Here is a 22,961-nt window from a genome sequence, read left to right on the forward strand (position 1 = left end):
AAATAAATTTGCAGTTCATTTCTTGTTCTTGGGTGCGTCCTGATGCAGCATTTCAGCAAATCATCAATGCGGTTACTGTGTACCTACATAAAGCACACGCATGTTTGCATGTGTAAAGCTTTGAGAGGCAAACTGCTGTCACTGTTAAAAGTGGACCAGTCTGTGTTCGACATTCTGCGTTTGGACGGAATACTGAGCCTGGGTTTCTGGCTTATCATGATTTATCAGGGTCGAGGAGCATGCTGAAGCAGCAACGCTGCCAGAGCACTCTGCTTCACTCCTCCTCAGGTGTGAGTGGGATAAACCAACCAAGAAGTCTTGGCTTCCATTTCATCTGACCCCAGGATAATGGCTTGCAATTCCATTACAACCCAGGTTTCACTAGCCAGCCTGGAGCCATCGTTTAATTCATTATAAGATTTCTTAACCACTCTCCACCGTAAGATTTCATGGTAGGTTACGACAATAAAATGTACAGTCATAAAAAACATAATTACTGTTTCAGAACACAGAAAACTGTTCCAAATGGGACAGAAAAATATAGATTCAACAAAAACCTTAAATATCAACGACCAAGGCATGTCTTCAGCATTTGTTCCTGGCTTGTAGATTGTGGCTTGTTATGTGGCAAAAAACAACAACAATTATCCCAGGAAGGCAAGGGCTTTATGTTTGTTTATCTTGGTCATGCCAGGGGAGGGATGAAGCAGGAGCAATTAGGCAATATGATTTGCTCCTGGGAAGCCACGATAAACCAGAAATTCTAGCATATCTTTATGTGTGGATCTGGTGAAAGTGTTCATTTTCATGCTATGTGGAAATCTTCCCATGTGTTACCTTATCACACGTAAGTCTCACTGACCCCCTTGTGTGGCAACACTTATGTTAATAATAATAAAGTGTCAAGCACACACAGGATTAATCTCAAAATAATGAGTCCAGGATTCACACACAGATCCATGTGAAAACATCGCTGTGGTGGAAACATGCTTCAGAGAAGTAAAAGGACTGCATGCTTGCGTTCGTGTGAACAGTCTGGAGTGTTTTATTCATAACCACATATAAGCCTCACACTTACTGTCTCTGGCCCTTCCCACTGCAGTCTGTGGCCAGCAGAGACATTATTCCTGTACTAACACAACATGAAAGCAAAACATGAAAATCCTTGCAATGAAATTGCAAACGCATCACACATTGCATAACTTGGCACTTACATTTTCGAATTTTTAACTGCTCCCTGCGCAAACATGGAGTAAAAATGCATTATCTCTTAAGCAATTTTCTATTATTGTGGAACTGAAAAGGCTGGTTCGCACAGCCTACCGTCAGGAACCTAAAAATCAACATGATCTAAATGTTATGGTTCCCTCAGCACACAATCCTTGGTCAGAGAGTGTGCAAGTTCATCCAGCATCTACAGCTACATTTAAGACCAGGTGTTATATAACACCGTTAAGCACTGAACTTACCACTACAGCTCTGCAAAGCAATAGCAAATCTAAGTCACATTTTATGGAGTTTGAATTTGGATGTTGGCTATTGATTCAAAGTAGCTTTATGCTATGTGCATTTTGAGGCTGCTCTGGCTTTTGTTTCCTTCACTGCTTTTAGCTTTTACTTTGCCTTAGTTTCCCTTCACTGCAGCCAGTGACCAAAACAAATAAATCATCACTACAGATAAGAACAAATAAAAACGTATCATCCACATCAAAGAAGTGCTTGTCTTCATTTTAAGTAGTTTATATAGTCTGCCTTTCCATATAGGATTTGGAAAAGGGACAGATTTACACAGCTTTCCATAGCCTCTCCAGCACTCTGGCGAGGCTCAAGATGTTGACAACGTAGCTAAGAATTGCAGGACGTATCATGCTGTCAGGCACACCAAGCAGATTCTGTTAGAACATTATGTTTTGATGACAACATTATTGGTTATATTTGTTCAGGAGGACGGTGTTCCTAAAAACAAAAACAGCATAGGGGAATGTATTCTGTCTACTAATTAGATTAAACCATTTCCCCCACTAACATCAAAATGTCAACTATTATAATTTACAACAGGCAGTAATCTAAATATAATCAGTTGCATCAAGCCTCATGGCACATCTCTCAGTAGGCCAGTGGGGCGAGCATACAGATGCACACAGCAAAGATTCTTCACCCCGAGACTCTTTCATATTAGTATTAAAGCCTTTGTTTTTGGAACATGGTCCAGATCTGGTTGCTAACGCTCTGTTATCTTCCCTAAATAGGGAAGAGTGCTGTGAACCACCCTGAGATTGATGGATGAAGGATAGCATACAATAAACTAAATAAACAAAGAGTGGAACCCAGTCAAATTTATTCAAATGTCCATTCTTCTCTAAATATTGCTTGACTAACAAATATACAAGGAATTTTCAATTGATTTTAAAATTCTTCAGGGGATGAAGATACTGCTTTGGTGTCTCCTCCATTAGAAATCTGTGATTGTAGGCCTGTATGGCTCAAATTTCATCCCTACTTATTTTTACCTGCCTACTTTAGGCTCGTGGAGATAAAAAAACTAAGGTTTTTGCCTTGACTGCTTAATTTATATAGCTGACACAATTTCAGAACGGGGGGGGGGGGAGTTGATCAAAGTATAAGCCGCAATATTGAACCTGATCACACAAAAACAGGTACGCCTTAATATCAGACATATGGACGAGGATATATTCGGCCCTGTTTACATAAAGTCTAGCCAAAACAGCAATTTCCCTTCCCTTCATTACTTTTTTTTTAATGCACATGAAACAAAGAATGCTTCGCCTGCCACTGATGTATGCTTCACATAATTATGGTGCTAAACTCTGGCACAGCTTCAATCTGGTTCAGGCTCCTGCCTATGGCAGGTCAGTCTGATCAATAAATTAGAAAAATCAGAAAATCCGAATGTGAGCCAATCTAGGCTCAGTGAAATCAATGAGAGTAAAGCTGGCTTAAACTCAAGTACTCTAACTTCTGTGCCTGCAAAGCACTGCCCTCATTTGCTTGAAAAAAATAATAATACAGAAGATATAGAGCTCGGTTAGATTCATAAACTATTAAGATGTTTTCCCTCTCTAGCATCTTGCACATACAGTGATATGCAACCTAATTCACATGCCAGTTTTATGTGGCACTCAATTTTTATGTTTCCATTCTATTCAGGCTCTTATTTCATTTTCATCACTGGTCTATCTGAGCTATCATATTCCTCTCATAAATTCTCAGGGTCAAACTGCACATCGTGTTTCATGTGGTAGCATACAGCTGTATCTGTTTTTCTTAAATTAATTACAGTAGCCAGGGGTGGGGGGACACAATTGTTATCAGGATCACTGTATGCAGGAAGGATAGATTTATCCCTTCCCTTCCCAGTTGCAATCCCTTCTGCACAGTCCTGCTCAGCATGGCTATAAGAATTAGAAAGAAGGTGCTATAGTGTCAATTTAAAGCGAGGTTCTTAGCCATCCTAGAGGGAGGAGGTGATTTTCAGGGCTGATACAGTTGGGAAGAGAAGGGCACTGTGATCCCCAAAGCAATATGGGGTTCAATGTCTATAATGAAATAAAAACAAGCATTAAGTATAGTATGTAGTTGGATACTGGCATTTTCATATACATGGGCTGAAAAATAGACAAGTCAGAGACACGTAATGAAGTGTGTGTGTGTGTGTGTGTGTGTGTGAACAACTGGGATATCCCTCCTCCCGTAGTACAATAGCACAAGGTGCCTGAGCGCTAAGGCTAGTCCAATAATGCACTTGGTCTGTAATAATAACTGCTGATGTTTGAGAATAAGTGAGTAAGAAGCAACTCATCTAGCCCATGACCCAAGCAGTACAATAAGGGACAGATACTGTTGAATCCTACAGCCCTTTAAACGTATAGTATCCCCCCAGGATTTTAGGGGAGGGAAGTGAGTACTGGGAAATGAACATCACACAACACACTTTCCCTAAACCCTAATCCTCCCCCAGGATACTATAAGACGCTAGCCACGGTTCAATGCAGTCATTTTTACCACCCTGTTCCTCCTCCTCCCTTGTAGTTGCTGCAAAAGTTTCTGCCTCCTGAAGGCCATGTTCTGGGGTTTATTATACTTTGTTTTCCTACATGGGTGGCAAGTCCTGTAACTATACACAAACCTCTACCTTGTCTGTGAGTAACCCCATTTTGCTGCCAAACTAATAGGTACAGAACATTAGAAGGTTTGTCCTCAGAAGGAACAAGTGGGAAGCTGCAGCAAAGTGTTGAAGTATATCCCCAGTCACTAACAGGTTCAGGAGACAAGCCAGCTTAAAACAAGAGCCTTATAATGCTTTGGGGGACTTACTACGCGCAGGTGGGTAGGGAGAGATTGCAGGAGAAGAAAAGGAGCATGATTGCTTTTTCTCTCTTCATTCCCTTGTTATTCACTAAAGCTGCATTTATTACTTCAAAATTTAATCTTATGTCACTGCCAACAGAATTTGCTTTGTAGAAGAGGGGGGGAAATCTTACATAAGATAATCATTTTTCCTGGTTAATAGCAGTTCAAACCATGACCAGTTATCTCCAGAGGTTATATTAGGTCCCCCCCCCCTTTGCAGTGAACAGCACATCAATAATGCTACATAAAGTCAGGTGTACTAAACAGAACAGAAAGACTACCATCCATTGCAGATATGCAAACACTAGAATATCATGCGAAGCTTCCTTTTATTTTTAAAACATCTGTGTTTATCATAATGCTACAGGGGACAGCTTCTCTTTTTTATGTGAAATTATTAAGCGACTGCATAATTTTTAAAATTCTAGCAGTACAAACCTATTCACATTTATTTGGAAGTAAATATCACAAGATTCGAAGTGTCTTATTCCCATCTCAAGTTTTACATGAGAATGATGCATCTAAATCTAGCAGAAGCATGGACACTGCTTCAGCACCTACTTTCAGCGCTATTTAAATTCAGTGCTTGAACTTGGACAGGTATATGCAAAACGGTGCTAATAGTGATTTCCCTTCCACTCATGCTTCTTTTTTAATCAAATCCATTATAACTAGTCACACATGCAAAGAAATACTATTTTGTAAACAAAAGGTGTGCAACCACCGAGTAGAAAAAGATGCTGGACTGGAGAAGGTCCTACATGAAAATTCATGATCTAAAACAAGCCCCCACACAGAGCAAAAGGCAGTAAACATACAGAATACATTGGCACCTCTGGAAACATTTTGCCAGCCAAGGAGAATCTTCTTTCCCTTTAGAGCCATCAATGGAAAACAACCGTCACATGAGAGATGTACATTTTAGATTTACCAAACCTACACTTTTTAAGCCTGTTCAAGTCAGTCTAGCCTGGGGGTGATATTTACTCCACAGCTTTGAAGTTGTCACCTGCCATCAGGTGACAAACAAGTGGGCAGTCCATGGAGTGGAAGAGGAAAGGACCTTGCCTGCTGGTGAGATGAAATTATCCACCCTGACCTGCTGCCTCACCTGGATTAATTTGGGCAGGATAGGACCTGTTTATTGAGCAATGGTGAGTCATTTACAGACGTTACAGCCACCTGCATCTGAAAGCATTTCTGAGAGAGCTGAATATGGTTATGGGAAGATGTGAAGCAATCTGCATTCTGGGCTTCACTGTCAGCTCTGCTACTGCTAAGGGTCTTAAGATGTAAGACCCTTGTATAAATGTAGCTCCTGCATTTGAAAACCAATATTCAGAACAGCAATTGAAATTCTGGGGGGTGGGGGGAGAGTTTAAAAATAAATCAAGGCAGGAAAACTGGACTGATATGTGAATGCTGCATTAATCTGTTAACAAACATTACTGCAAAGGGACAACAAAGGGCTCCCCCCTCCCCAACTTTCACCTTTGTTGCTCCTACCTTCTGGGGTGTCCATGGTCTTTTCATAATTCTCTCCCACCTCTTGTTCCAGATGCAAAGGTCTGAGGCTAAGTTGATTAAGTCTGTGCTATCTGTGCTACCAAGCACAAGGGCAACTCAGTAAATCTGGGGTGGAAGATTTGAGGAAGGGGGAGAGAAAGTATCAGTGCTCTACAATAAATCTGAGTGGATATCTTACGATTTCAAAAAAGAAAGCTGGAGGAGAAGCAATGTACTTTGGGGAAGAAAGGGGGATGTAAGGGTTTTGGTTAGTTAAATTTGTTGGGGAGGGCTAGGAAAAGGGTAGAGCATCGTGAGATTAACATGGAAAACTTGGACGCTGAGAAAGAAGGAGATCAGGACAGGAAAATGCTGTGGTGTGTTTTGCGCCAGTATAGGGATATCAAAAATATTTTATGATGCATCAAAAAATACCTTTGACAACCAGTCTGTAAATTGTCGTTTGCAACAATTTAAGAGAAACCGTGATCTTAAGTTATTACACTGGCAGGTCAAACATGGAAGAAGGAAAGGACTTCTGGTTAGGCAAGGGTGGAAAGGAAAGGAAAAGAAGTGCAGAAGAATGAGATCTGGAAAAGTTAGATGGTAATGAGAGTCTATGGTTCAAAATAGCTATTTCTATGATACTAAGTTTAAGTGAGATTAGAATTTTGCTTTAAGTATTAGCAATCCATTCAGATCTCTGGCACTTACCTGTATTAATGTGGCTGGGCATTACCAAAAACAAGCACAAAACTCACACAATGGGAGGCACATAATGAGCTGCCATCCAAAACATGAATGTATGTTCTAGGCTGGAGGGAAGATGTGAGTGATCACTCCATATCACTAAAAACGTCACCACCATTTTCAAATATGATAATCAAGATTTTGTTCATGGAGTCTTGTTGACACCAAGTGGATATAGAATGCTCTCTCCAGGAGGTGCCTCAATTTAGGGGTAAAAGGTAACCCTATGTTCAGAGGCTAGAGATCCACATTTCATGGAAAAGGCCTAGAGAAGGCAGGCATTCTCTGGATAAAAATGACCTTGTTAAAAATGGCAGTGGTGTCACACAGTAGTGAAAGATTAAATCATTTAAGAAAGCCGATGCATGGCAACGCTTAGGAACACAAGGGAATATCAATCCCTAGTAGAGATTAATTTCCATGTTGATATAAAGAAATCGTTGAAGGAAAAGAGGAATAGCAAAAGACCTACTAGAAATAAGGTACTTGTGTCTTATGAGTTTGCAAAGCTCAGTAAAAGCCTGCCAATCAGCCAGCCATCTTAAACAATGCAACTCAGCAAAACCGTACACGATGATCATCATTCGTTAAAAACCTTTGATTCACATTTAATAATAAATACTTGCAACAGCAAGGTTTGTCAAATCCGTTCCATAGGCTGAATTAAACAATTGGCTGACTGGGAATAAGAAATCTAAGCGCTGAGATATGAAAAGTTACAGGCCACAATAGCTAAGAGCAGAGACCAAAGAGAAGCACATATGAGGACTTTTTGACAAAGGGAAAATTAGGACTGTCTGTATTGGGGGAACCTGGACACTTTCTCACAAAAGTACAAGAAGACAAAATGGCACAACTAATTCTTGTGGAGGTCAGAAGACAGTTACTCCAGGTTTCAAAGTGTTTTAGTGCACAGCTCTAGCAGAAGATGAGAGGGGGAAGGCCTGATCCCACAGCAGAGGCTTAAATGAGAACAAGAGATAATATTCACGCTTTTTTCAGAAAAAGTAACAGAACTTGGGAAATATGTGGGAGATCAACCAGAAGTGTGAAGATTTAAGGAAAGTTTGCTTTGCTTTTATTTCCCTGCTTTCCATTTTCTGGGGAAAAAAAATGCATCTCCAATGTTCCCCAAGCATCACCCAGTCATCTAAATGTGCATTGCAGCAATTGTTGATCTAAAAACAAAAATGACAAAAAGCAAGGTAAAGCAGGAACCCTCCAAGAAACCTTAAATTTAGTTAGCCCTTACTTTTTACTTATAACCTGTCTTATTCTCATGTATGGGATTTGTTTTCTAATTACATTTCAACCAGTAGAGCCGTGAAAATTCACTGATAGATATATATTGTTTGTACTTCTATGTCATTGCCCATGCTACACTTACATTCACCATTTACCTCATTCAGATCTTGCACTCTCATTCACTGCATTCATACACCTGCTGTTCACCCTATTCATACACATAATCACTCATGCACCCCTTTCACATACTCAACTTAACTGAACACAAGTGCATCAGTACTGTCTCTTCACTTCCTCATACTCCTTTCTGCTAAAAGATCATGACTCCTTATTCCCCTAGTGCTGGTAGTTTAATATCTTAATATTCATGGCACCACAACAGCTAAACCAATAGCTGTAGGTTCTCATTTCTCTGACCTCTGGGGTGTCTGTGATCCAGCAGCTCATGCGATGGCTGGGACATCTCAAAGGTCATAGCCTTCTTCTACCTTTTCATTATCCAAGTTCCTGTGGTGCTTTCACAAAGGTTGTCAAATTTAGCACCACCCAGTTTCAGAAAGATGTGCTTTCATTTGACAACTTGCTCATATCCCTATAGCAGCTTGAGAAGAGCCAGCAGCTCATTCAAAGTTGGTTTTGACTTCACCATTAGAATAAAGCAGAGGTAGAGAACATTCCCCCTTGAGATGTTGCTGGACAACAACTCCCATCATCTCTGATCACGCAAGCTGGGGCTGGTGGGAACTGGCACCCAAAAACACCTGGAAGGTCCCTGGTTCCCCATCCCTGCCATAGCTGATAACTATGTTTGGTAATAGCTGATAACTGCATGCAAGATTAAGTTTATTCCTTTGCTTTTCCTTCTCTAGACTTCAGAGCAGTACTGCATACAAATAATCTGACTGAAGAGCCAATCACACCCAGGAGAGCCAAGATCTGGAAAGTTCCACATTATGAAGAAAGGAGAGATTGCATCAGCTCTAGTGTGAGAGAGAAGGGAAAGGAAGAATTGCTGGTCACTTGAATAAGCAGGAAATACTATAAATAAGTTTTGCAGGTTATTGAAGCTCTACTAAAATATATGCATTATTTTTAACCAGTGACCAAAGTTGGCCAGAAAAAAAGCAAACAAGTATGTATCACCAACTCTGTCATTACTGAATTCAAGTCTATAAAACAATGGATCTGTAAAAACAGGTAAAGGTAAAGGACCCCTTGACAGTTAAGTCCAGTTGCAAACGACTCTGGCGTTGTGGCGCTCATCTCGCTTTACTGGCCGAGGGAGCTGACGTTTGTCCACAGACAGTTTTTCCGGGTCATGTGGCCAGCATGACTAAGCCGCTTCTGGCAAACCAGAGCAGCGAACGGAAACGCCGTTTACCTTCCTGCCGGAGTGGTACCTATTTATTTACTTGCACTTTGACATGCTTTCGAACTGCTAGGTTGGCAGGAGCACCCCGTTGCGGGGATTCGAACTACCGACCTTCCAATCAGCAAGCCTTAGGTTCAGTGGTTTAGTCCACAGCACCACCCATGTCCCTATCTGTAGCCAGCCTGAAAATTTCAGATCAGCCATAAAGGATAATTGTCACCTTGGCCAACCACTCCCTTTCAGCTTAATCTATACCATACAGTTGTAAAGATGGCAAAGAGGAATCCCAAACTATGTCACCCTAAATTCTTAAGATGCCTATATATAAATTATAAAGCATCACTGATTTACATGGAATCAAGTAGTATCTCATAAACAAAGATGATAGATAGATTATAATCTAACGTACACAACTGGGGAAAAGAACAAATGAAGAGAGTTGGAAGGAGTAAATGTGGGCGATGCAGACAAGGATGAATTATGAAAATACTTTGAAGTAAGAGCTAGAGTGGCATTTATGTAAATCACTAGACAATAATAATAATCTGAAGAAGTAAAAGTAGACTGAAATGTGTGTGCGCGCGCTTTTAAAAAGACTCCTAACAGTAACAAGCTGCTACTGATCAGAAAACAGAGAAGCAAAAGCGTAATCATATCCTTCAAAGGTGCATTTGTTTTGGAATCAGTAGCCTTTAAATCTCTCATGACTTTCTGTTACTGTCCTTAGAGTTGCAATGCAAGTTTCCAATAGGATGCTCTGATGTGAAGCAGTTAAATTAGTACTGTTCCTCATTTGATATTGAAAAACTTGGGCTCAGCAAGCATTGGGAATGGTTCTCTCAATATTGAAAGTAGTTTTCGCACTTCAGGCATCTATACTAACTTTCTTCCCTACTATGCTAAATTAATACAAGTGACCAAGAGATGAGGATGAGTAAAACCCACTCTACTTGCATCTTGATTAAAATTATGTATCTTGGATTCAGTTATTACAATTGTTGCTCTAGTCCAGGGATTTCCAAACTGCGGTCTACGGACCACCAGTGGTCCATGAGGCTTATTCAGCTGGTCTGTGGCATGTCCATATTAAATATGCATTTGGATTTTTAATTATCTATTGCTTCTTTTATTTTTTACATTGTGTTTTATTGTATTGTGGTTTAAATTCTATGGAATTCAAATGGTGATAAAATAAAGCACAAGAAATCAAAGAAAGAAAGAAAGAAAGAAAATACCATTAAAAATTATACAACATCTAGCACAGCACATTACAATTGCTATAGCAGGCAGATAAATATTTAAGTAATGTGCCAAAACCTTGAGTAATCTTTAAGGTGGTCTGTAGTGGGGAAGAGTTGGGAACTATTGCTCTATCTTTTGGCATCACTGTAAAACCAGGGAGGGTGGTGAGTTTCTACCCTATACAGTCGTACCTTGGTTCTCAAACACCTTGGTACTCAGACGTTTTGGCTCCCGAACGCCACAACCCCAGAAGTGAGTGTTCCGGTTTGCAAACGTTTTTCAGAAGCTGAACATCCGACGTGGTTTCCGCGGCTTCTGATTCAGTACAGGAAGCTCCTGTAGCCAATCGGAAGCTGTGCCTTGGTTTTTGAACAGTTTCAGGAGTCAAACGGACTCCTGAACAGATTAAGTTCGAGAACCAAGGTACCACTGTATAATCTTATGAAACCACAAAAACGTATGCCACAATAAAGAATTTTAGCTAGGATAGCCACATATTACCAAGGGAGAGGACAAAAGAGGGCACAGGTTCACAAACATTTATCATACGCTAAATTATAGGTTAAAAAATCAAATTTAGAAATAACGATTACTATAAATAGAAACACAATATTTCTCAGCATAGCGCAGTAGGCTAATGAGATTATTTGCATGCCTGCTCCGTCTACTGTTCAAGTTAATTGTTCAAGGTGTCCGCTCTGCATTCTGAAAGTTATTTATCAATAACCCATAGTTGGACTAGTTTAATAGAGGACCATCTTCGGTAAAGTAGGACACATGGCTATTATTTTTGAACAAACTCTATTCCATTGGAGTTTGTCACATCAGCATAAATCATTGCTACGTAATCTAAATTACTGATAGCTCACTAAGTCTAAGTAACCCCTAGATAACCAAAAGAGATAGTAGTTCTCACAGACTATTTGCAGTGTCATTTCTGACAGGTTATTTAAGAGAAGAAGGCGGGACAAAAAGCTAACTGGACAGAAGACTAAATTTACTGCTAAGATCCAACAAGAGGAGCAGCACTTGCAATGCTGGCTGACACTGTACCCCCTATGTTTGGAATCGCCACATTCAATCATTTGTTATGGGGAGTTTAGGGCACACTACTCAGGAAGTGAGACAAGAACTTATAGAGGAACAGGTACAAGAAACTCCTGACTCAACCTGGATACAGCTCAACCCACCTAGCGTGACAGTTTCCCATTTCTGGTTTACTACTTCCCCAAAATGTTATATAAGTTTATACTGTTATTGCCATGGGTTTCTATCATTCAAAACAAAAGAACTGAGTTTGTTAAGACCTCCTAGTTGATAGAAACAATCAAAGTTAAGTGGGAAATTCACTACAAAAGGATGCACATGAAATGATCACATCTATTTCAAATAAGATCTTGCACCCTCCACAATATCTCATGTGATTTTGGAAAGATCCTGGTGGAAATGGGCAGGCGACACCTCAGGGGCTTCTGATGCCCGAGGCAGCTGCCTCACCCCACCTAATGACTACACCGGCCCTCCCTCTCCTTGCACTTCCCCAAAATCTGCTCCAGAGGATTCGGTGGAAAACAAATACAAACTTGGCAGGGGCACACAGGGGAGGAGAAGAGGAAAGTTCTATTTCACAAGCACAAGTCTTTGCACTAATCAAATTGTTGCATACAACCCACAATTTCCAAAGACTATCTCTGAATTCAACACATTAAAAAATGCAAAACTTTGAAAGCAGCAACACTATCCCTATAGCCTCTCTTAGCATTTGTTTGACTATCTGTAGAAACTGGAAATAATAATAATAATAATAATAATAATAATAATAATAATAATAATAATAAATGGTTTAGTTGAATGCAACACTAAGATATGGATCAGCAGAAAAATGCTGCACAAAGCAAGTATTTTCCAAATACTATAAGGCATGTATAACACATACAGGGGAAATATATTTTATCTAGGACACAGCAGTACTAAAAATACACAGTTTTAATCCTGGATGAGGATTAAAGTTCTTTATAACAAAAAAGAGAGAGAAAGAACAGATTACATCCATCTCTAATAATCATGTTGTTTTCAGGAAATTATTCTGCTATTATACAGGTTCTCCTTAATATACAAAAACTGCAAATAAATTTAGCCAGTAGTGAATATTGAAAAGTCTACTCATTTATCAAACTAGCAACGGAATCATAGCCATGTCTACTCAAATATACATCCAATTCAATTCAGTGGGGCTTATTCCCAGGTAAGTATGGCTGTTTACAGTGGCCTGGGATTAAGCCCCATTGAAGCTAATGGGATTTACTTCTGAGTAAACATGCATAGGATTACAGTCACTGTAATCTTATAATGGCAAATGACATGGGAAAATGCACACTCATGTAAATTAGAAGTGGCCACGTTTTTTTCTCTCCAGATGATTAAAGTGGTGCTCCTACTCCACAGATGGAAGAAATAAAGTGATATTTGCTAGCCGTATCCAACACAGAATGTCTTTGATCTCATCTTGCTACAGCATTGCTATCTGCACAAAGTACAGCCATTTCACTACTGATCAAATTGATGATCCTTAGTACTTCTTGCTAACTTCTAATTATGAAGCCCTTCACATTAACCAAAAAAGGAGGCTGTCCTTTGGCCAGCAATGATTGCATACGTGCCCTAGTAGTGAGCAAACAGAAGTCACGATGCTTCAAATAAGTAGTCCAACTCAATTGTTTGTTTCATGCCCCTTAAACAGCATGGTTGGGTTCCCAGCCTGGTGTCACAATTGACCACATTGTACAGTATTATCCTTGAAAGCTAAACACGCTTGGAAACCTGGGCGATACTTATCAAACCCCAAGAGGTGATCCGTGTGCAAGCTCCCTTTTAAAGTGAGGCTTCTCACCATCAGAGTTCACATTTCTAGAGCCACAAATGGATCAATAGCCAAGATTTGCCGCTGGTTTTGAGACTAAAGCCTTGACCATCTGGGCACTGATTAGATGATGGCATTTGGATTTGTGCCTTTTCCTCTCTCGGGACACTTTCGTAAATACAGTGACTATGTTAGCATCTCAGAATACTGTGGCCTACAAATTATTAATTGTAAACCACTCTGCTTAAGACAGCAAAACAAAGCAGAACATTTTCAGAGGCGCTTTACTGAATAGCATCAATTAATACGTTGAGCTGAACAGGTCTGGCTTGAAAAGAGGATGTCTTAAGGCAGGAGCAGTCAACCTTTTTATACCTACCACCCACTAATGCATCTTTCTTGATGGTAAAATTTCCTTACCACCCACCAGGGCTTGATGGAAGGAGGATTCAGCTTGTGCCATAGAAACGCCCCCCCCTACTGCCCACCTAGAATCTTGAAACGCCCGCTAGTGGGCGGTACGGACCAGGTTGACAACCCCTGTCTTAAGGCAATGACGTCCGCATATGTACTGAAGATGTAGGATTGCTACATGTAAACGAAGGAAACTGGTGGCGATCTAAAAGAAAAGGCGTCTAGGCAGATTCTGGTTAGCAGAAACAGCTCCAAGCACTTGTCCAAAGTGAAGGTGATTTAATGCACAGTATATATCCAAATTATTTTAATACCAGTAGTTATTAACTCCTTGCAAACATCAACGTATGTAGGTTGGGATCCAAAGAACCCCTTCAGTGCCTTTCACCTGTATGCCAAGTGATCCTGTTCCATCCGCCACGACTGCCAACAATATGTGCGTTGAAGAGAGCATCAGAAGCTGCCTCAAGTTTTGGTGTTGTCTTATGCGTACTTTCATAAAGAAAGGCCCAGATGCACCAGTGTTTCAGTGGGTCCTCATTCTAGTTATTCGGCTGTGATGTCAGAGATCTCAGTTCATTTCAGTTAAACTGGCAGCCCAATCCTAAACATGTTTTCTTCAAGGATTAAGTTCCACAAAGCTCAACAGGTATTGCTTTCTGAGAAGTATACTTAGGTTTATAGCTCAAGGTATATACATTCATACGTTTTTCTGTCCCAAATTTAAGAGGGGGGAATTAATCTGCTCCTGGTTAATCCCTAAACAGTGTATATTTTCAACTTCCTAGATGCCATGTTACACAGCAATGGTCTTCCATGGTAACCATTTTCTGCGTTTGGCCAACACATATAGCTAAGAAATTTGGCTACTAATTTAGAATGAATAAACTGACCAAAATGAAATGCCCATCTTCTGAAAGTCCAACCACTCCCTGAACCTTAAAAAGGGATATTAGTCCTCCCGCACAAACTGCTATTCACACTGCGTCAATAGAACCTGAATTCTTTAGAAGCTTCCCAGGAGCTTTCAAAAGACGGGTTGCCTGCCGTAGTGGCTAGAATGGGGATGGGGCTGATGGGAGTTTTAGTTCAAAAACACTTAGAGAGTTGCAGATTCTCCATCTTGGTTCTACAGTGTGCACTCAATTTTCATGAGGCATCTTCATTAACCTTTTAAATTTTATTTTCCCCACACCAACAGGCATATTGAGGAAATAAGAAAGGTGATTTTTAAACATTCATATTACATGCCATATGATTTGCAGAGAAAGTAGATGTTTAGAAGTACATATTGGACTTTTCTTTAAAAAAAAAAATTCCCAGAAAAAAAAGATTTCCCAGAAAATCTACCTTAAAAAAATAACGTTCACAGTGTAATGGTTTGAATATCTATATATGTGAATTGACAGTTAAAGTCATTTACAGCAACAAAGTTAAAAACCAGAATTAGATACCTTTCAATTTCACAAAGAAATAACTTTACTACTATTCCCTGTCAAATTATGCATTTGATATATTGATTTCCTATGTAATGTAAAAAGAGGTTGTAATAAATAATATTTCTTCCTCCCAAAGCATTACCTGCATGTTCTACTGCTATGAAAAATACAAATTTATAATAGGAAAAGCTGTTTAGCTACTGTGCTTAAAATTTTGCATATATGCATATATATATATATATATATATATCCTCAGTTTAGTATCTGGATTTTACAACCGAACATTTAGTCAAAATAATTTGCATTAATTGGTTTCACATAAAGAACACTGTAATAATATATGAAGAAATATGGATTCTAACCACTTTGTCCTCCTTTGGGAAAGCATCCAGGGAAGCAGAAAAAGGAGAAAAATATAAAAGAAAGAGAGAAAAGAAAAAGGAGGAAAACATTAATAGGCAGATATAAACAAGGCAATTCTCGTGTTCCTGTAAGCATAAGATTTACCAAAAATGAAACACAGCATGTTTAAATAAAAATATCTATAGCACCACACACATACGGGCAGATACTTGAAGGATTTTAGCAGAAAATAAAATAAATAATAGTGAAATGGATGCATCAGGATTCAATACTCCAGTTTTGATGGAATAGCTGAGATCCAAAAGGCTGTGAGCAAGAGACCATGTAGGAGAAATTGGAAATTGGAAATTTCCAATTTCTCCATGTAGGAGAAATTGGAAATCCACAGGGCAGAAATGGATGCACTTTCCCCTCACACATAAGAATTTTGGATTGTTTCGTCCCTACTAGAAGCAATATGGCTCCCCCTTTGGACTCTGCAACGTGTAAAGTACAGTGGGTGGTCTCCAGTGTCGTCCTACTCAGTGTACATCCATTGAAATGAATGAACACCACCAACTTAGGTCCATTAATTCCACAATCATTTTCAAGTGGGAAAAAAAATAGGTCCCCTCTTTTATTTATTTCTGAAATTGATTTTGCACAAACAAAACATGGAGCGAGGAATTCTGAAAACAAATATATAGAGTGAGCAAAACAATGAAGTTCAAGGAGTTGGGGTGTGGAAATAAGAAAAGGAAACCAATGCCAAAAAAAATCTGCACAGGTAGGATGTTCTAGCGATGGAAATCAACATTGCTTTGTTTTGCATGAAGTAGAAAACTTACATTGTTTGATCGCAGAGAAACACGTCCTCCACATCTGGCACAAAACTTTGTCCGGCAGTAGGAGCATAAATGGCCACAACCATCGGCAAACTTAGTTTTGTGACAGATTCCACATGTTGGCGCATCGTCCTTGTGCTCTCCGTGGTAACGGCGGGATTCCTCACCTATCTTTCGGACTTGCTCTTTGTAACTTTCAAATTGTTGGTGCAATCTTCTGTAAGGAAAAGAAGGGGTTTTTTATATAGCAAAAGCACCAAGACAAGCTCACCCATCAAGTGCCTAGCACTAATCCACACTATGTGTGTCTTCACTCTATTTGCTAAACAGAAGCATGAATACAGGTGCCACTCTTGATTATTTGAAAGGAAAAACAAACAGTGGGATTATTTATCTATTTATTATGCACACTTCACCCTGAGGTACCAGCAACTTAAAGCAACTTTTAACTGCTCATATTGGTTTCTTTAACATAAGCCAAGCAATCTGCTTTTTATGCAAACAATTACCAATAAAATCTCCTATTTCCAAAACAAATAAAGGTCACTTATAGATTTCAGAAGAGTCCCGATACTGTGTACGACCAACACAGATGTCTGTGTTTTTGCCAGGACGTAGAAACCTCAAAAAAGTTATTTGATAATAGCAAATGCCATACAAAGAAAAACCCTTCCTCTTCTTAGGTAAATTTACCTGAAGTCATTGTCCAAACTGATTATTACTTTCAATTTAATAAAACGTAGGTTCTCTCCCCTTAAAGATTTTCATAAGCGCTCTGTCATCATTTCATCCATAACATTTTCAAAGTGAAAGCTGTCACACGCACCACCAGTCTCACTCGCCACTATGTCAAACAAAATTTAAAAAATGTATAGCAGAATAATACACTTTTCGATTTAACCCATTAACTGCTGTTATGGCTGAAACCAATCATAAGCTGCAAATTGCAAGCCGTCCAAAAGTTCTGGAAGAAGCACTATCATATATGCAACTGTGGGTGAAAATATTTAAGTACAAGTGGCTCTTAAAACAAAGCGATGCAGTGTGTCTCTGCCCTTCTTGCAGCTCCAGCCAGCCTACAAGAGCCTTGCAGTGTGGTTCAGATCTCAGGGTGGTGAGTGGTGGTGAGTTTCAAGAATGGGGAGGGTATAAAGGGCACCTTTTTTCCCTATCCCAGGCTTTCCTTGTTGTGCTGCACAGTTATACAGGGTTGATAGAACCAAATCTCGGCGATTTGAAATTATAAATAAGGCATAGGCAAACTCAGCCCTCCAGATGTTTTGGTACTACAACTCCCATCATCCCTGACCACTGGTTCTGTTAGCTAGGGATGATGGGAGTTGTAGTACCAAAACATCTGGAGGGCCGCGTTTGCCGCTGCCTGTTATAAATAATATTCTGAAGATGGGAAAGCTATCCCTCCACTTTATTTACATCTTCTCTCTCAATCCATTTGCCCTGTTGTCATCATCTATCAGGCAGGTTTTGTTTTTTTAAGTCACTTCCTTTAATTCAGAAACTTTTGCACTTCTGTACACCTAGGTAGGGCATCCCCCGTGTATGTATGCAGAAGTGCCTGCCTTATTTTTGAGAGGCTTTCTTTTTTATTAAAACAGTCGCCCAGCAGATGGCACCAGAGATTGCAATTTCACATAGCCATCATCTATTCAGTTCTAAAGAACTGAGGTTTCCTGGAAGCAAGTGCCTTTAATTTTGTGGTAACAACGGCCTTATCTTCTGTTAAAAATCTCTCTTTATAAATGTAAGAATATTTGTGTGCATGAAATGAGTATTTGCCTGTTCATTTGTCCGCTCAGCTTGTGACAGGAGTGTGCAAAACGACAGCTTCTGTTCACAACGAATCAGTCAGGTAACTACCATCATGTTTGGATATTCACAAGGAAACCAGATAGCCACAACCAGGCCCTAAGATCTAGTATCTGGTGCATTCCACTGGTGTACACAGAAGGAACCATCCCTAGCATTTGTTTTCCATTTCTAATTTTACGTCAAAACCAGCCTTTCAATATAAGTCCAGCTTGATGTAAGAGTTTCTATAGGAGGAAGAAAGACTGAATGAGATACCCGGTTTTTGTGGGGAAAGTATTTTTCTAGTTCTTGAGCAGAACGAAACACGGGGAGCAGATGAAGAGCACAACTTCTACAATGTTTTGTGAGTCTCTTTGCATATAACAATAGTTCATATTAAGCCCACTGGTGTTTTTTGGGACTTGTTTACATAGTGAGTAAACAGTCCACACACAATGGCTGACAGATCTGCAAATGCTTAAAAATACCTAGTTTGGTGTAATGGTTAGAGCCAACTGAACTGATGAGACTCAGGTTCAAATTGCCACTGAGCCAGTCACCATCTCCCAGGCTAACCTACCTCACAGGGTTGTTGTGAGGGTGAAAAAGCAGAGAGAACCATCTACATTCCCTCAGCACTTCCTTGGAGTAAGATGGGATGGATATATATGCATTTGACACTAATTGTTGCAGAAGCCACCAAGTCCATTTCCCTGTCCGTCCATGGAAAGATTTTGAGCCCTGCTGGTGACTATTCAGCTGGAATGACAAAGCACCCTTAAGGGCACCTTGCTCCTAAAACATGTTTTGCTTGAAAATAAAATCCCTCTTCAGGTGTTCTCTTAACACATTGCACTCTGGCTCAGGGAGGGCAGCAAGAGAACCAATGTGATGTAATGGTTAGAGTGTTGGACTAGGACCTGGGAGAAGAGGGTTTGAATCCCCATTCAGCCACGATGCTCACTGGGTTACCTTGGGCCAGCCGCCATCTCTTAGCCTGACCTACCTCACAGGTGTGTTGTGCAGATGCAATGCAGAGGAGGAGAACCATGTGCACCACTCTGAGATCACTGGAAGATAAGGTTGGTATATAAATTAATAAATAAAATAATAAGAATGGTGAATGGCCCTCTCTCACATGTTTTACTAAGCAGGGCACCAGAACACCTGAAGATGGTTTTAGTCCCATTAATTTCCAGTGCATTCAGGACAACTGATGTTATGTACTGAAGTTCTCACCCTGGGCCAGCAGGGGGATAATGTAGATAGTTATGCAAATAAGGGATCGAAAGTGACGTTCACTGATTGGATAGTTTTAGAAAATTGTTAGTTACATTGTACTGGAGTTCTATATAAGCAGACTGACTGAACCCTTCAGTTCAGTTCTGTTCTGGCCTGTGAATAAACAAGAGCTGTTTGAAGAATCGCTATGTCGTCTGATATGTTCACCCACAACTTAACAACTGATATGATGCGAGGAAACTATAAAGGTCCCTAGGAGGCCTTGTAGAAGTCTCTCTCTCTCAGCCTTACCTGCCTTACATTGCTAAGAGAAAGATGACACTCTTAAAGTGCTCTGAAAGGGCTAAAGAAGGAAAGAATAACAATAACAATATTTCCAAATGTGCTTAGGGACTGCAGCTATTGGTTGAGCTTGAATTGTATTCATCTCAAGAGCAAAATGGTGGCACCTGTTCACCGCAACTACACTGCTGCTGGCCCTGCTATGGCATTGTGAGAGGGACTTACATGCGCAAAGCATTCCGGAATCAGGCATAATTCCAAAAGGTCCACTTCTCACAATTATTTAACAAGATATGGAAAGGATCAGCCATAGAAGGTACACAACAGGTTTACAGCAAAGTGGGTTACTGTTGAATTTCATTTTTGTACATCATCTCAAAAGCTGCAAGCGAACATACCTATTGAAAGAAAAAGGCGCTTCAAAACCCTGGTGACTCAAGAGGCACAACTGGACGATTATGAGTCAGTGATTTATGATAGCTAAAATAAAGCAAGCTAAATATGCAAGTTTCCCACTATTATTCCCGAAATGATCGCATGCAGCTGTTCAACCAGGAAGCTTCTCTCTGACCAAGCCAGCAGGAACTATTACAGCCCTTCTTGTTCAGCTTGAAGCTTTTATATCTCAAAGCTGATGAAACATTTCTGAAAGTTCCATCGCATGTGGTTTCTTTTTCCCAGGCCCAGAGACTGCCCACATTTCACTATTGATTCCAGCCACGCACTCCTTAGAAGTCTCAACTTCCGAGTTCAATGGGATTTCTTCCTTACATAAAGAATCAGAATTTGATTAAAAATAGCTGGCAGAGGAAAGACATTGCCACAGGGGAAACGACAACTCTACAAGAACCTAAGAGGCTTGAAACTGGGTTGCCTGTGCATAGAGGACCTCCTTGGTTGTGCAAGACCAGTAGAAGGACCTGCTTCAGCATCGACACTCAGCTCATTGCTATCCCATACTGCAGCTGACTGCCAGCATCTAGTGTGGGGAACCAGAAATGTTTTGTAGCTCTTAGGAAGTGAGACCTGATAGGCGATGTTGCAATTCAGAGTGCTCCTGTTAAGGGTTCTAGCCAGCCAACCACACCTGTTTTCCAGGACACTCTATTCCATTCACATGCCCTGGGGGAGAAAAAGATTGAGCCAATGAGCAACTATTTCTATATTGCTCATTTCCCATCACATAGTTGCCAGGTTTTGAACAAGTAATCAAGGAGAAAGGGGAGTTAAAGACACACATCAGGGCAGCCCAACTTTTCACACCAAGTGGGCCGCAAGCAGAGCTTTCCAAACTATTCATGTTGGTGACGCACTTTTTAGACGTGCATCATTTCTCAACACAGTAATTCAGTTTTACTAGCAAACTGGAGGCTAAACTAACCCCTTTCCAGCGCCAGGAGGAGCACAGGGAGCATTCACACGACACACCTACACACTGCGGCCAACACACTAACGTGTCACAACACACAGTTTGGAAAGCTCTGGTCGCAAGAGGACTTTGATGTGGAACCTGCAGGCTGCACACTACCTTGTCACTTGGGGGGGGGGAGCAAGGCCAAAATTTGACAAACACACCCCACACCTTCATTCTGCCTTCCCAAAGCCAGCTAAGTGAGGCATCGGGCTTTGGGAAGGAGGCACAAGGCTCTGGCAGGATCCTAAACCCTCCCACCTCCTTTTTAAAGCTGGGCGAGCACTAACTGGACTTTGGGAAGAAGGCAGAAGGACTCTAGGACGCTGTCAGAGTCTTCCCACCTCCTTCCCAAAGCCCAGCCCCTCGCTTACATGGCTTTGGGAAGGTAGCAAAGGGACATGACATGAAATGCAGCCCAAGAGCCCCACATTGGACCACCCTGGTCTAAATCATACAAAGCCTTTGGAGTTATTATTCCATTCGGGGAGACTTGATTCCTAGCAAAATACGAGAACAAGTTTTATGAGAGAAATAAGCAATAATTTTCTGTACTGTAGGATAAAAATGGAATTGTTTACCAGTCACAGCAAGAGCTTGGATAGCTTCTAGTCCCTGCTGGTATATATCCAAGTTTCTAGTCTGTGCTTAAAATAATGATTCCGATTATTACTTTTTAGAAGTCTGAAGAAGTCAGCAGTCATATAAAAAACCCCACTAACCTAACAATCTTATGCACATTTGGTCAAAAGCGAACCTCTCACTGCATTCCATGGAACTTACTTCCTACGTGAATCCGTATCAGCCTTTAGAAAATCTTCTAGAGTCTTGATAAATTAGGACCATATAATCCTGACAACCCACAGAGAACAAACCATCAACCTACTAGGGTTGAAGGACAGGTCAGTTTCTGCACAGAATAGTTGGTTTTGGGGTCATTAGGATGTACTCAGTGGTCTACAGGCTGCCCACCACTTTCCTGGTCCCACTTTCTAGGTTTTTAGCTGCGTGCTGAAGCATTTGCTGAGAGCAGAGGGACCCAGCGCTAAGCACACAGGACTGGCAGAGGACTCCAGGTGGACTCTCCTTCCTTGGAGAGGCTGGATGGCATCTGTCATGGATGCTTTAGCTGAGATTCCTGCATTGCAGGGGATTGGACTAGATGACCCTTGCATCCCTTCCAACTCTAAGATTTTATGATTCCAACCCTCATTTGCACCCCGATGGTGTGTTTGTGTGTCCCTCCATTGGTCTTCCCATTCCTCTTCTGTCCACTGAATGTACAAAGTGGGAAGAAGTGCTACTGGTAGGACTCCCCACCGTCTGTCAGGCCTTCTAGGGGCAGGGCTGCATCCCAAGCAGGTCCCACTGCTGTGGTGGGACACCTTCAAACCCAATGTACCCCCTCCACTTCCCCCACCTCGGTACTGTGTGCAGCAGTGATGTGAATGCAGCAATATCCTTATACAGTGGTACCTTGGGTTAAGTACCGTATTTTTTGCTCTATAAGACTCACTTTTCCCCTCCTAAAAATTAAGGGGAAATGTGTGTGCGTCTTATGGAGCGAATGCAGACTGCGCAGCTATCCCAGAAGCCAGAACAGCAAGAGGGATCACTGCTTTCACTGCGCAGCGATCCCTCTTGCTGTTCTGGCTTCTGAGATTCCGTACTTAACCTGAAACTGTTCTTAACCTGAAGACCACTTTAGCTAATGGGGCCTCCTCCTGCTGCTGCTGCGCCGCCGGAGCACAATTTCTGTTCTCATCCTGAAGCAAAGTTCTTAACCTGAAGCACTATTTCTGGGTTAGCAGAGTCTGTAACCTGAAGCGTA

The 22,961-nt window shown here is 40.8% G+C and overlaps 1 protein-coding gene across 50 annotated transcripts in view; it reads right to left on the reverse strand.

Annotated features, from left to right (window-relative positions):
* The window catches only part of RIMS1 (regulating synaptic membrane exocytosis 1), a 224,282-nt gene that overhangs the window by 125,394 nt on the left and 75,927 nt on the right, over window positions 1-22,961 (reverse strand). For 48 of the 50 annotated variants that reach the window (XM_083431391.1, XM_083431389.1, XM_083431368.1 and 45 more), the window contains exons 2-3: window positions 16,390-16,603; window positions 15,562-15,573 (exon numbers count right to left, since the gene is read on the reverse strand). In XM_083431391.1, the coding sequence (XP_083287517.1) occupies window positions 15,562-15,573; window positions 16,390-16,603 (226 nt within the window). The remainder of the gene's footprint in view (window positions 1-15,561; window positions 15,574-16,389; window positions 16,604-22,961) is intronic. The other 2 variants (XM_083431403.1, XM_083431359.1) reach the window with 1 other exon arrangement.

The sequence above is a fragment of the Podarcis tiliguerta genome, assembly GCF_965153285.1.
Source record: "Podarcis tiliguerta genome assembly, chromosome: 3".
Taxonomy (NCBI): domain Eukaryota; kingdom Metazoa; phylum Chordata; class Lepidosauria; order Squamata; family Lacertidae; genus Podarcis; species Podarcis tiliguerta.